This window comes from Camelina sativa, chromosome 4, assembly GCF_030686135.1.
Source record: "Camelina sativa cultivar CO46 ecotype springtype chromosome 4, ASM3068613v1".
NCBI classification, from domain to species: domain Eukaryota; kingdom Viridiplantae; phylum Streptophyta; class Magnoliopsida; order Brassicales; family Brassicaceae; genus Camelina; species Camelina sativa.
In genome coordinates, this window is record NC_141883.1 from 15,284,810 (window position 1) to 15,299,117 (window position 14,308).

Below are 14,308 nucleotides of genomic sequence, written 5' to 3' on the forward strand. Positions count from 1 at the left end.
TTAAGATTTTCCGAAATAAATTAAAGTTACAACCACTATTTAACTTGTAACCAATTAATCTATAACCTATTTGTAACCAACTTATTAATATTATATAGTCTACAAAACAATGTTTTGTATTTCCGTTTTATTATAAAGGGGATTCCTCATTCCATACAATATCAAACTTGTAGATTAATTATCACCAAGACCATATACAAAGTATATAACATCCAGACAAATAATAACTGTATAGAACAAAATATATAACATCCAGACAAATAATAAATGTATAGAATACTAGAAAGGATATATGAAGAGATACTATATAAAGCATACAATCAAAAATGATTAGTTTACGAACCTAAACCAGCAATGTAAGTGATACCGGTTGATGGTAACCACAGGTTCCCTTGTATGAATTGAGCTACCGTAAAGTTATTAGCCTCGGCCGAAGTATTCAACAAATGGTATCCTGGCCACTTAACACGACGGTCAAGACTAGCCCCCGGTCCGCTGTTCATATACTCACCATAATATAATGTATCCAATGCAAAATTTCCGTTCCATTCGAGCCATCCTTCGGGCTTGAGAGCATCACTCATGTAGTTTTGCATGAACACTGTTCTAGAATACAACTTCCACGGTCGACCCAAGTAAGTAGCGGTTGTATTTAAGTTTGGAAGTAGGTCGGTATCAGCCGTTATGTTGCTAAACTGGATTGTGAATCCAGTTGGTTCGTTTGGATCTTTACGTCCTTGAGCCGTGATGCTGTTCTTCTGGTTTGGTAGGCCTTGTTTGACTTTTATTTGGCAGTTTTGGAATATGGCAGTGGCATCTCCGAATATAAAGTCTACGGTGCCTGTTATAATGCACTCTCTAAAGAATTGACGCATTGAGTGGGCATAGAGAGTGTCTTGGTAACCTCTCATCGCGCACCGATAAAAGACCCCGAGATCCGTATCCGACCGTAGTGCGACTGCTTGGTGTTTTTCAGGTCCTGCTGTGTTTTGGAACGTGATATCGCGTGCAATGTATCCTCTACCGCTCACAGCTGCAAAATATTTTATAACCAGTTCAAAAATCTCCTTCAATTGTAAAAGAAAACTTACAAAGATAAAATACTATTTTTTTTGATTCAACCATATTATACATCTCAGTTAAAAACTCATTTTAATATAAAAAATTAACAATTTTAAAGTAATAATAAAATTATTATTCTAAGTAATTATTGCAATATACTTTTAGAAAAATATAAACCTTGAAAATTCGTAATTTTTTTAATTAAATTTTTGATATGATTAATATATTAGTATATCTGATAAAATTAATTTCTAGATAAACTAGGTGAAAAACGCTTAATTTATTTCACTAACCAAAAGTAGCAGACCGGAAAGTAGTCCAGCCATCGATAAAACTCCGGTTACCGGTGATCACGGTGGCATCAATGCCATCACCAACCATCATAATGTTCCACTTCTTCTTTTTAATCTCCACATTCTCCACATATACACCTCTTTTCACATGTATCACATATCTTTTCGTGCTATAGTCCGGTGCGGCCAACACCGCGTCACTTATCGTCTTGAAATTCCCAGTCCCATCTGCGGCTACAACCGCGTCAGCAGCCGTTTGTGAGCTATCAGTTTGCAGCAACTTCCGATCACCGGGTTTAACCCATGAGGGAAACTTACTGAAGCCACTATGAGCGGTGGCCGTCGTGTGGGCTTTCATGGGCTTGGATTTGGGCTTAGAGGGAGGAGGGTGAACCATCGTTAGTAAATTTCGGACGGTAGAACTGACCCGGCTAAGACCACCGGCCATGACTTTTCTGATAATTCCATTAGTGCCTTCGAAGCCGTCGAGACACGTGTCTTGGTTAGAAAGTGCGGCGCTTATCCATGTCCTTAGATCCGAACCCACGTCCCCTGTACTGTTATCTTTACCTGACAGTGACAGTATTATGTACTTCATTCATTTACATTTTACATCTTGTTACCCAATCGTACAAATGTCTGATAATGTATTAGTAGCATTTAATCTGAGCATATTATTGTAGAGTTTATTTTTTTTGTATGTTTTTTGGTTACTTAAGTTAATGTTGAAATGTGTTTCGATAGATTCCTAATATATATTGTGTACTCCTTTTAATTTATTTTTGATTTCTTGTAACGGAAATTCTTTTATTTCTTTCCAAATTCTAATTAATTCGAAACACATCATGTGAATTGGCCACATAAAGTATATTTAAAGATCGACAATGCAATTAACTATGGACGTAGTTTTTATTTTCATATTATAATATCAAGATCCACATAAATGCAAGGTTTCTTTTTTTCTTTTTCTTTTTTTTATGCAAAACTTATTAGTACGTTTGCTTACATTCATCTTTCTTTCTTCCTATAAAAGGGCAAGATTTCAAGGTTAACTTTGGAGCAAAATATTCTATACCCACGGGCCACGTCGAAGATTAATCACCGACGATAAGATACCAAATCACTTTCTTCTTTAAAGCAAAAAAAGTTCTGTGAATCCGATTCAGCAGAAGAAAGTCTTGAAAGTTATCAAATATTTATTTAAAAGATATGGAAAAGTAAAAACAAACAAAAAATAGGTCGGTTCATGTCAATTGATGCTTAATAAATGGACTTGTGTAATGTTCTTTTCCGTCGGCTCCTAGTTGCACAGTACTACTACTACTGACTCAAACAAAACAAATAACATAAAAAATGGACTTATAATTGTAAAGCTAGTAAACATAATAAATGCGAGTTACGTTATCGTGATTTTTATTAATTAACTTTGTTAATTTTTTAATTTATTTTTGGATAATTGATATTTGTAACTTTGTATTTAAGTTTGTAATATACATAGCATCTTTTCGAGTGATCACATCTTTGTAACACGATTTTGCATGCAAAAAAAAAAAAAAAAGACTAGTAAGTGTAAAAAAGTTACCGTTGGGGTTTTGAGAAGCAGAGATGATCCAAGAAAGCTCTACGGCGGCGGAATCTAGAAGATCAACGCAATCAAGAATCGCATTGGACACTCGTGACTTCCCCACTTTCTTGTCGAACTTGGACACTATAGCTCCCGCTTTTTGTATAGCGTCAATGACAGTTTTGGCCGCTTCGGCGAACTCTGACGACGGGACTCTCAAACACTCCATTTGAACCAACCCATTAGAAGAAACCGCCTCTTTATGAGCGGAACATAAAGAGATGGTAAGAAAGAGGAAAAAGATCGGCGAACCGACTTGGCGGAACGTAGTCATCTATCGGAAAACACAGAGGAAGTTAAAGAGTGTCTCTCTCACACGCTATGAAGAGATTTAATTGACGAGTTGAGGTGAGTGATGTGTGATATTATTTATTTGTGAGAACGGGTCAGAGAGAGAGAGAGGGTAATGGCTAGCTAGGCAATAAAAAAGACGACATAGCCTCGCTTTTTATACTACAATTAATCGATTTGGACAGCAACAAAATGTTAAATAGACTTTTGATATTCGTTGAAAATTTGTCGGACCACAAATCTACATGGTTTGATAAAGGTTTCTGATTAGACTTGTGGATGCAATTATTTTTACTACGCAGATATTTCTCGTAAGTAGAACAAAGTCTTACAATGAAATAAAACCTAGTGATATATTGTTATTGTGTTATCATTTGGATTTAAAGTCTGACTAAAACATATAACCTAATGATTTGTGTTATCATTATCATTATGTAATCATCCCAATTCAAACGCGCGTAACATATGTTTTTATTTTTGTTTTACCAGAAATATATGTAGTTCTTGGTTAGTTCATCTTACAACAAAAATGGGTAGTCCAACTGTCCACGGATGATACGTATTCCAAACTCATACCCATCTAAACAACGAATCTAGTTTTTGGCTCTGACTGAACACGAAATGAAGCTAGAACTACGGAGATATAGATTCTAATTCTTACTTTATTACTCAAGAGCTAAACACATGCATCAAATGGGGTGGCATGCATAAAAAAAGTGTGGACAACTGGGACCACCCCTTAACCCAAAGGCGATGAATTGAATGAAACAATTGTTATCAAAATGAATTCAACAACGATGCGAGATGTGATCTGGGACAATCTTCATCTACACGTGTCCTTTCAAACAATTATCCTCGTCGGTACTCGCATTGATGACGGTATATTTTTTCTTGGCATACCATGCAATACACAAAAACTAAAAAAAATATTAAATTCATTTTTTTTTCTCTATAAGAATACTTTTTTAAAGAAAATATACATTTTAAACCACTAATATTCGGTTACGTCAAAGAAAATTGTAGCTTCTTGTGATGTTGGAAATTTGGAACTAAAAATATTTTTGGAACAAATTTACTGCAGTGTGTACTCTTCCGTCTAGACAGGGCACAAGTTCATAGCTGACATAATACCTATAATTTCATGGTTGCAATCACTATATATTGACAGAACTTAGCTTAATACTACACGGACGACTTATTGTGATAACATATTAACAATACCGCTGTATTTTTTTTAGCTGTGGATGTTCTCTATTACTAGTCTACATGCGAATAAAACATATGGCAGTAGACTAGCATTATACTCTGGATTTTGTATAAAATGGTGCATTTTGTGCTGTTAAATGTTGTTTGTGCATTTTTCTGTCACAATTGGCTACAAATCCGCTTGAGTATATAGAATATTATCGTACATGTATGTACATTTTTTTAACTAATCCGCAATATTTATAACATTGTATAGCTTGATTCTCTAGTTAATATTACTTTGTTTATTTTTCCTCATATGTATATATATATATATATTATTTTTTTGGAAGCCTAAACTGTATGGAACCTAATTATCTTTCTGGTAGGTTGAAGTCTACATTATAGTTTTCTTTCCACCTCCATAATTTAATATATGATAATTCATTTAAAAAGCACAGATAAAAATATGAGAAAGCATAACATGTCGGTTTTTAAATTGAAAAAAATTAAGAGTGGTGTGGAGTCATGTGTCGGTGCCTCACATTTCATATCGCACTTGTTTTTGTGTTACACTGTTATAAGTCTCATTGGTGGGTCTTAAATCTAATCTTTTGGTCAATTTATCGGAGCCTATACTGGCTACTGAATGCATTTCTGTTGTCAAATTCTATACCACATCTAGTATACGTAGCGTTTTCAAAAACCCATATTCAATAAAGACCGTCCTTTGGATTTAACCTCAATTTTGTTTTTCTTAATTCCCGCTTTGAGAAATAAAACTGAGATGCATTCTTGTTATTATGTCCAAAAGCTTCAAGTTTGGAACCAATCGGCAATCACTATTTAACTCGATGAGTGAATACGATTAATTATATTTTGAAGTAAACATAAAAAGAAAAGAAAAAAAGAAAAAAAGATGCAAAACGCGTTTAATAACTTTGAATCTTTTTTCGCCATCATGTGCGCAATCACTTTCATGCAAATTACGTAATATGATAAGAGAACTTTTAATATTAATTTGCTTGTATTTTCAACGTCTAAGTAATTAACAAATTAAGTCTGTTCTTCAAATTTTACAATGAAACAAAAACTGAACAGAATTTAAACAAATTTTGGATTAACCTCGGTTCCACTTTACTCCAGATTCGTAAAATACCGGTGATGGTTACGTCCGAACCGACTTCAAGTTGAGTGAAAATGATGCTAAATTGTCTTTAGTTTTGAGCAAAAATAATAATAATAATAAAAATTCAAATACAGCAAAAACGCGTTCCATAACTTTGAAATCTTTTTTTTTGCCATCATGTGCGCAATCACTTTCCAATTTTCCATGCAAATGCAAAGTTGTAATTACTCGGTGCTTTTGCTTTGGCATGCACGATCATCTTATCTCCTTTGTCTCTTGAGCTTAACCCACTCTGTAGCAAACAGGTGTTGCATCTCTATTTGGAGCTTTCTGAATAAGAAAATAGACGTAGCTTGTATTTTCTAAAATATGTTACTTCCTCAGTTTATTGGAGAAACAAAAGAACTATGACATCAAAATTTTAACAAAAAAATTATGACATCAAAAATACCATATTATTTTTCTTCTCTCAGAAAAATGCTTATTAGAAAAATATCAATAAGCAAAATTTGGAAGAAATTTAGCATATGATTGATTGTACCCTTCAATTATACTTATTTGGTATTTTCGTATATAAATCCTTCTTTTTTTTTTTTGATTTAGCAAAAAAAATATATATAAATCCTTTTTTCCCTTGACATCTTCTTAGTATTTGAAGAAGACGAAGATTTATTTCTTCTTTTCTTCCGATCATAGTTAGAAGGTCTTCCAGGATTTCCTCTTCTCCATGGTGGTGGCAATACAGGCAACCTATTCAATCTAGGCCACAATGACATCCCTTACACAGGCCTAATACCATCAAGTTATGTCTCTTGCCACCTTTTCTTTGTGTAGTAGTCGTTAACATAATCCTCAACCTTCTCTTTTTTCCCTCTTATCACACTTGCCGCATGAGAACATGGGATTCCAACCATATGCCACTATAACCTACACCATTCTGCCATACCTCATGTGTGTTATTTCTGGCCATATATCTCTCGCAATATTGGGCTCCAGCATTTGCTTTTTCAATCTCAGCATGAGCTCTTTTTGTGAACCGTGTTTTCAACCTATCAACTATGATAAACCTCTTTGCATTTTTGACCATGCACTGTCTTCTTATGTCCTCAAGCAAATCCAGCAAAGGCTTTCTCCTAGCTTGTCTAATAGTCCTATTGAATGACTCACTAAGATTGTTAAGATTGTCATTGCAGCAAGTACCAATCTTAAAAAAAGCTCTTGACCAGGTTATTGGATTTGTAAGTTGCAGAGTGGTGTATGCTTGAGGGTTGTACTGCTTGAGTTTTGCAATATTTTCATTGAACTGCCCTGTGGTGTAGCTGCGTGCTATCCTCCAAAAAATGTGTTGTAGTTCTTGGTCGTGGTTGTCTCGCTTCCAATTATCCATTATGTGTTTTGCACATTGTGGATGCTCAGCCTGTGGAAGGATGTTACTGATTGCTTTAACTAAACCCTGCAAAAAAAAAAGTAATGAAAGTGTAAGTCTGATGTTCATATATTTTACCTTGTTTTCCCTTAGTTTATTCACAACTTTTACATCTTTTGCTATCCATTTAGGCCATTATTGTGTAGCTTTAGGACTAATCATGCATTAGAGTATAGTTGCATTGCATTTGCATCTTTTCATGCATAAACAGGTGATTTTGGAGCTTAAGGAGCATGGAAGCAATGCTGAGGAGAAGTGAAGCAATCCTGAGAAGAAAACAAGAGAGTTAAGGCTGTAGAATCAAGGTCCGGAGTCCCACTCGACCACCACTCGACCGTGTGCTGAGAAGGACTCGACCGAGTGGAGAATGCACGAGAGAAGCCAGCTCGACCAGCCACTCGACCGAGCACTGGTCGAGTTGCCCGAGCCGTTGACTGCTTTGACTTTTTGTATTTTTAGGGCTTCCACCTCACCTCCTATATAAGGCCTTTGTACCTGCAGCCACCAAAGAGTCCAGCTTTTTAGAGAGTCTAAAACCTAGTTTTTACCTTTTTTAGATTTTATTCCTTTTGCACTTTTTTTTATTTTAGATTTTGTACTTGTTTAAGAAAGAAAGACTAGATTCTTGTATTTTGTTTGTTTCATAACTTTCAAAATATTAAGATTTCGAGTTTTATTTCTTCATCAACATTGTAGATCTCTGTTTCATCTTTCTAATTATGCAAGTTTCAATATTTTCTGGGTTTTTGACTTATTTCACCATGTGTTCTTGTGAGTAGTTTGCTTAGGACCTTGAGGATGGGTTAGGCTGGGTTGATCTTGTGGTTTATTTGATTTGGTCAAGCTTGATTGTTGTAGATCTCTTCTAGGCTAGATAATCTTAATGCTGATCCTATATCTGAGAAGGTAGGGTTTGATTTCAAGCATCTTAGCATCACACCAATGTTTAAGGAGCATAGATAAGGCTAGATCTAGAGCTTACCATTAGGCTTGCTAAGAGATTAGAAGTCTTGTTTGGTTTGAGATGTATTGCTTAATGCCTGCTTGTGTAGATTCTTTACTTTGTGAGAACAAGTCTAGAAATGCATAGGTTTGATTGTTTCTTGCCATGAGAGTGGATTAAACATGTCTTAGAATAGTATGTCTAGAGATCAGCTCAAAGTTTGCTTGAGATTTGTTGACCAAGTTAGATAACCACAATGATTAGCTCAGCCCATGAATCCCTCCTCAAGGCATTCTTTGTTTATTAATATCTTAGTCTAAATATCATTGCTTGCTTGTTGTTTGATTAGTTTTTGTATTGCTCTGTTTTTCTTGTGTTGCTCTGTTTTCTCGTTTAGTCTAGCTCGACCACGTACTCGACCTACACTCGGTCGAGTGCTGCTCGAGTTCATCCCCAGAATTTGTGTTTATGATTTGTGGTTGTCTTGTTTCATTCCTGTTTCATTTCCATTGCATTCACTTAGTTTTCTGTTCATTACTTGTCTTGCATTAGTTCATTAGCATAGTGTCTATCTCTGTTCCAGTTTCATTATAGCTTTAATTTGTCTGTTCTGTTTGCATTTAGTATCTTGTTCTAGTTGTTTTTACTTTCTGCATTTCATATCTCATTTTAGCATTGTTAGTGACAAACAATCTTTACAATTGGCTTGACTTAGACTCATATGCACATCTTAATTGTTCACAATCACTCAGATAGGATTGACACCTCTTATACTGCAACTGCATAAGGGGAATTGAAACACCCTGACTTCTATTCATTCCATACATCATTCATTCACCACACCACAAAGAAAGTCAGTTTCAAAGTCTCATATTAGTCAATCAAGTTTCAAAATGAAACCCGAGACAACAACAAAAAAAAAGAAATGAAAGTCTCATACTTACCGATTTTTTATCCAAAATGAGAGCTAGAGGTGTCATTGTAACCAGACCCAAACTTGCTGAGAGATGTCTCAAAAACCAGTCCCAATTATCATCATTTTCTATTTCTAAAACTGCCCAATCAAGAGGTACAATCCTATTGTCCCCATCCCTTCCAACTGCAGCTAGAACATGCCCTTTTATATCCCATTTTAAAAAATCTCCATTTATTCCTACGATAGGTTTACAAGTTTTTTTCCATGTATCCTTTTGAGCTTTAAAACATATATACAACCGATAAAACCTCTATTTGCTTCTGATTATTGGCCCTGAAACTGTCTCAATCTCAAATTCTGAGACTTTGTTCTGATTCAATACCTCTGCTTGATAATCCCATATTCTTGCAAAATGTGATTCATGACTAGCCTTTCTTGCACTCATCACTTTGGTCTTCGCCTTTGCATACTGATCTGGAGTTACTTCTAAGTTATACTCCCTCTTAATCTCAGCAGCCATCTCGTATTTTGTAAGCTTTAGCTTTATCCTTAGCCTTTCCTCAAACAAAAATGCTATAGAAGACCTCTTCAACATTTTTGAATACCCTGACCTAACACATATATGCTCATTCACATAAACTCTAATTTGCATCTTATGCTTCCTCTTCTCATATGAGCAATACACTCTCCAAGGACACTTAACACCATCCTCATCAACATAGCAACACTTTGCACCAACCAAGAAAGCATTAGACCAATAGAGTTTAATATTGTACCTTGTCTTCAAAGAGTACATCAACACGGCAAGCTTGAAGTTTTCGGGAGAGTTGTATGTTTTCTCCACCGCTAGCAAAGACTCTGGATCAGACCAATCTTTAGGAGCTGCCTCGTCTTTGTCTTCTTCTTTGATCTCATCTTCATCGTCCGACGACAAAGGATTTGGTAGCTTGTCATCATCCCATATATCATCACCACTGTCAGAATCGGAACCAGCTTCCTCTGTTCTAACCATCTCCGGGAAATCATCTTCAATGTTTAAGTTAGCATCTTCTTCAAGAGCCGCTTCTTCGACATTAGCTTCTTCATTTCCACCACCTAGTGCATCATCAACATCATTGCAATCCTCATCTCCATACACCACACAGTCATCTTCACTGTCAAGGACCACTGCAGGCTCCACTTCGTCATCTTCATCACTTCTTTTTTTACGTTTTTGACACCGACGAGAAGCTCCACCTCTACCTCTCTTTCCTTTATCTCCAACAACAGATTCAGCAACCGGTTCACCACCTCCATCTCCGACATTAGAAACTGCTACGTCTTGCGGTTGAGCTCGAACTCCATCTTCAACTTGAGGACCTTCATCTAATGGATTTCGATCAAACACAATTAAACTCATTGATTCATCTTCTGGTGGCGTTGCAACAAACGATATCACACCTATATTTCTCACTTTTGGCATTTGGGACTAAGAAATCGATTGGGGAAAATCGAGAATTAGGGTTTGAGGAAATTGAGAATTGGGGATTTCGAATTGGGGAATTAGGGATTTTGTTTTCGATTTGGGGATTTTTGTTGTTTTTGCTCAGGTTCAAACAATGTCGTTTTGACACTAACGGGAAAGTATTAACGACCTCTTAACATTGGCTAATTGCTCTATTTAGAGATTTAATGACATGTTCTTTTCCGTCAACAAAGATATGATGATTTAAACAGTAAGTCAACATAAGTTCATGTTTAAAATGGCCTCCCACAAAGTTAGTGATTAAAATGGCCGCAATTTGAAAGTTCGTGATTTTAATGACATTTTTCTCTATAAATATATGTATTAAGCATGCTAAATAAATAAAACTTCTCTAAATTAATAAAGTCGACCATAATATTTAATTAATTTCTAACGGTATATATTTATCTACAAACTAATATTTATTAAGTTACAGAGATTTTTTTTAATTGTTAAAGTACTAGAAGATTGTGAGCTAAGAGATTTTGATCTAAATAAAATTAATGTTGTGGGTGTTACAAACTTTGTAGTTTTGGACCTTGTATAACAATAACTAACAAACAAATTATAGATGAATTCACTTGTACAAACGATAATATTCAAAAATTAAAAATTTACATCACAGTTTAGCAAATATTTATAGTTATAGAACTATATTATGTTATTTTTGAAAATACAATATGACTATTTGTGATATAACAAAAATTAGTGATGAGTTCTAAGAAAAATTTATATTTTATAAAAACACTGTTACCAAAGTTCAGACAATACAACAACTAACCAAATAAAAACGAGTGATGAGTTCTAAGAAAAAATTATATTCATAAAAACATTTTCAAAGTTTAGAAAATACAACAACAAATGAAAGACAACTTTGCCACTCATTTGTAGACGCCTAAACTGGGGATCGCATATGAACAACCAAATGCAAACGCTGTGATGCGTACGAGCTGGTTCAGATCATCTTAGTAAATCGTTACACTCTTACACATGATTTTAGTTATCGTGTACTCACTCACATAAACTGCTAAAAAATGCAAATTCGAAATCGACAAGGGAAAGCAGTGTTTGATCGAAACTAATAAACTAAATTACACGATTCAAGTCTACAATGTCAATGAAACAACCAGTACTGTGACCAAAGGATACTTTTTTAGGATACTTAAAACTAAAGGCGGTACGAACAACATCTTATAGAATCAACCAAAAATGCCTTAAAATTTGAGGTTTTCAGTTTGACGCGAATATAAGATACGAGCAAGAAAAAGCAACTGATATGGTATGAGTACCACTGGCAATTTAATTGGGATGTGCTCTCTAATCAGGAGAAAAATCATTCCAATGTAGGAAAAAAAACAACCCAAACTGTGGGCAGTAAATGACATTGAGAGTGTTTAAGCTTGCCACAATATCCTGGGGTATATATCCTTTACTGTTGCAAAAGTGGCTTCAATTGTGCTTTGAAAAGGTTGGCTAGTGCACCTCGTATGTCCATCTGCAAGAGAAAACTCATGGGGTTAGATCCACCGATTATCATTATAGACAAAAGAATATTATGTATGGCTCAAAAGCTCGAAACGTACTCAAAAACCAAGTTCAGGTGTGTGTAAAAATTATACAAGAAAGCGAAGCCAAAGCTGGGGTATACTAAGTAAAGGAATTCAGTAACTTGCCTGTTCGCAGCAGACAAGTCTCGTCAGCAGAGGGTAGAACTCTCTCATGTGCTTCCTGAATATCGTGTTGTTCATAAAGCACATGCCTTCCAAAACCTGAAACAAGATGACATAAGAAAATTATCCTTCCTATCAAAAAATTTGTAGTCTCAGTGACAAATGTGTAAGCAATTAAGATGTATTACCTTCACAATGACGGGAGAACGCAGCTCCAGTACCCGATGAACATCCATGTTTGTAGTCTCCCCCAAAGTGGACTGCAGCTCAGATGTTTCTTTCAGCACCTGTTCACAAAACGATACCAATTTTTCTTCCGCTGCACCTTCTAGTCTATCTTCCGTGTTAGATGCATCATCTGCAAGCCCAGAAGTTGTCTTTTGCAAGACGTCCAAATATATGGTGGTTCCTTCCAGCTCTTGCCGGAGAAGGTTTAAAGGTGGCCTGTAAATAATGAATAGTTCAAATTCTATGTAAGGAGGAAAAATATCTATTACTCAGTCCAAAGGCTCAGTCACCAACCTCTCCGCGGGAATGTGATTCATACGTGTTCTAAGATTAGAATATGAATTGTAGGAAGCAGCAAAATCTATGAAAGAGAATAAGATGTCCATAATCGCAATCTTCTGTGGTGTTTTCAAATTACTCCAGTATTTTTGCTGCAGATTTAACATCAAACAGGAAAGATGCAACTGTCAGTTCACAACACCCGGCACATTTCCTCTTAAGCTTATTGGGGATCAGGGGTTGAGGAATAAGAGTGTCTGCTTAAGATCATACATCGTAGCAAAGCAGAGAAGACATCAAAATACCTGGATACTGTTGATCGCTCCGAGTAATAGTATTTGTGTGATGCATTTGCCTCTAATAGTTCCCAGAGCTGGGCTCTCTTCTTCTCTGCTGTCAGGCTCTATAGGATCCTCATGCTACAGAAGAAAGTAATTAGTAAAGAAATTTCAATGTCTATCATATTTACTTGGAGAAACAAAAGAACTGTGACAAAAAAAAGGAATGACCAGTGAAGAGTGTAAATTAGCAAAGATATATCAAATGGATAAAAAGCCAGGGAGTGGGCATATGCAAAATACCTTGTATGGAGAAGAGGGTACAGCAGACACTTCTGCAGTAGAGCTTTTTGGTTGGGATGTGAGATTCCTAAGAAAGAGATTGTCCATGAATCTTTGACCAAAAGTCTGACTCCGCTGCAGATTCACATCATCCCCATCCTTTTGAGCCCTTCCAGATGAGGATGGTCGACCTTTAATGGGAAACATAAAGGTTAAAAAAACATGGCATTGTATAAATTCAATTTTCTTATAGATAGTTTATCAGGCCAGACATGTCCTACGTAACTAGAGATGATTTTCCAACACCATAACGGAATCCAAAGTTCTACAGAGTTAAGAGGCAACCTTCAGGACCATCAGACTTAGACTGTATCCCAGATTCTAGGGAAGCACCATGAGTACCAATCCTTGAAGATGCCTGAGCAGAAACTTTCCCATTATCTTTAATATCATCCGGATTAGGATCACCTCTTGGAGACTCAGAGGCATCAACCTCTTTTTCTCCTGTCAGAACTAAGTTCTTTTTCGGATTGTCAAAACTCAAAGCATTCAACAGCTCCAGCGGTTGAGTTGTGTATGATACATCTCTGGCAAGTGAAAGAAAAAGTTAGATTCATGATGTTCATATATTTCACCTTGTTTTACCTTAGTTTATCTACACATTTTGCATGATTTTCTAGCATGTTTGGCCATTATTGAGTAGCTTTAGGACTGTTTATGCATTAGAGTAGAATTGCATTGCATTTGCATAGTTTTCAGCATAAGCAGGTGATTCTGGATCCTAAGGAGCATGGAAGGATGCTGAGGAGGATTTGAGCTATCAAATGAGGAAGACAAAGGAGCTAGAGCAGAAGAATCAAGGTCCGGAAGTCCACTCGACCACCACACTCGACCAGACACTCGACCGTGTGCAGAGAGAGGCTCGACCGTTTGGAGGAACCAAAAGAAGAGGCCACTCGACCATGCACTCGACCGAGCACCTGGTCGAGCTGACCGAGCCGCCTTCCTATTTTGTCTTTTAGCCGTTTTAGGACTTTCCCTCTCTCCTATATAAGTCCCTTGTACCCTATGGCCGCAAAAGAGAGCACTTAAGAGAGAAAAATCTTATAAACCTAGTTTTTACCCTTTTGGGAATATTAGCTTTTTGTTTTTGCATCATTAGCCACTTTTAAGCTTTTTCTCTAAGATTTTCATACTT

General features: G+C 36.0%; 2 protein-coding genes and 1 pseudogene across 3 annotated transcripts; all 3 read right to left on the minus strand.

Annotated features, from left to right (window-relative positions):
* Positions 1-149: 149 nt before the first annotated feature.
* Positions 150-3,440, minus strand: LOC104780230 (putative pectinesterase/pectinesterase inhibitor 32). 2 transcript variants are annotated; one of them, XM_010504734.3, is made up of 3 exons: positions 2,938-3,440; positions 1,356-1,925; positions 150-1,033 (listed from the first exon to the last, which is right to left on the minus strand). In XM_010504734.3, the coding sequence occupies exons 1-3, from the start codon at positions 3,251-3,253 to the stop codon at positions 336-338; spliced, it is 1,584 nt and encodes a 527-aa protein (XP_010503036.2). In that variant the 5' UTR covers positions 3,254-3,440; the 3' UTR covers positions 150-335. The 2 variants fall into 2 exon arrangements, with proteins under 2 accessions (XP_010503036.2, XP_087366303.1); XM_087510177.1 differs by lacking the exon at positions 1,356-1,925 and having other exon boundaries at positions 2,938-3,436.
* Positions 3,441-6,461: 3,021 nt separating this feature from the next.
* Positions 6,462-9,389, minus strand: LOC147945756 (uncharacterized; annotated as a pseudogene).
* A 2,236-nt stretch (positions 9,390-11,625) lies between these two features.
* LOC147945757 (brefeldin A-inhibited guanine nucleotide-exchange protein 5-like) lies at positions 11,626-13,332 on the minus strand. The gene is made up of 6 exons (XM_087510180.1): positions 13,132-13,332; positions 12,856-12,969; positions 12,566-12,702; positions 12,232-12,487; positions 12,047-12,142; positions 11,626-11,868 (listed from the first exon to the last, which is right to left on the minus strand). The coding sequence occupies exons 1-6, from the start codon at positions 13,315-13,317 to the stop codon at positions 11,803-11,805; spliced, it is 855 nt and encodes a 284-aa protein (XP_087366306.1). The 5' UTR covers positions 13,318-13,332; the 3' UTR covers positions 11,626-11,802.
* Between the last annotated feature and the right edge of the window lie 976 nt (positions 13,333-14,308).

Coding starts and splice junctions, on each gene's coding strand:
- LOC104780230 (XM_010504734.3), bottom strand. CDS start 3,253: ATGACTACGTTCCGCCAAGTCGGTTCGCCGATCTTTTTCCTCTTTCTT. Junction 1,926..2,937: donor TGCTTCTCAAAACCCCAACG/GTAACTTTTTTA, acceptor TGTCACTGTCAG/GTAAAGATAACAGTACAGGG. Junction 1,034..1,355: donor TTTCCGGTCTGCTACTTTTG/GTTAGTGAAATA, acceptor AATATTTTGCAG/CTGTGAGCGGTAGAGGATAC.
- LOC147945757 (XM_087510180.1), bottom strand. CDS start 13,317: ATGTTTCCCATTAAAGGTCGACCATCCTCATCTGGAAGGGCTCAAAAG. Junction 12,143..12,231: donor GTTCTCCCGTCATTGTGAAG/GTAATACATCTT, acceptor ATCTTGTTTCAG/GTTTTGGAAGGCATGTGCTT. Junction 11,869..12,046: donor GACTTGTCTGCTGCGAACAG/GCAAGTTACTGA, acceptor TTTCTCTTGCAG/ATGGACATACGAGGTGCACT.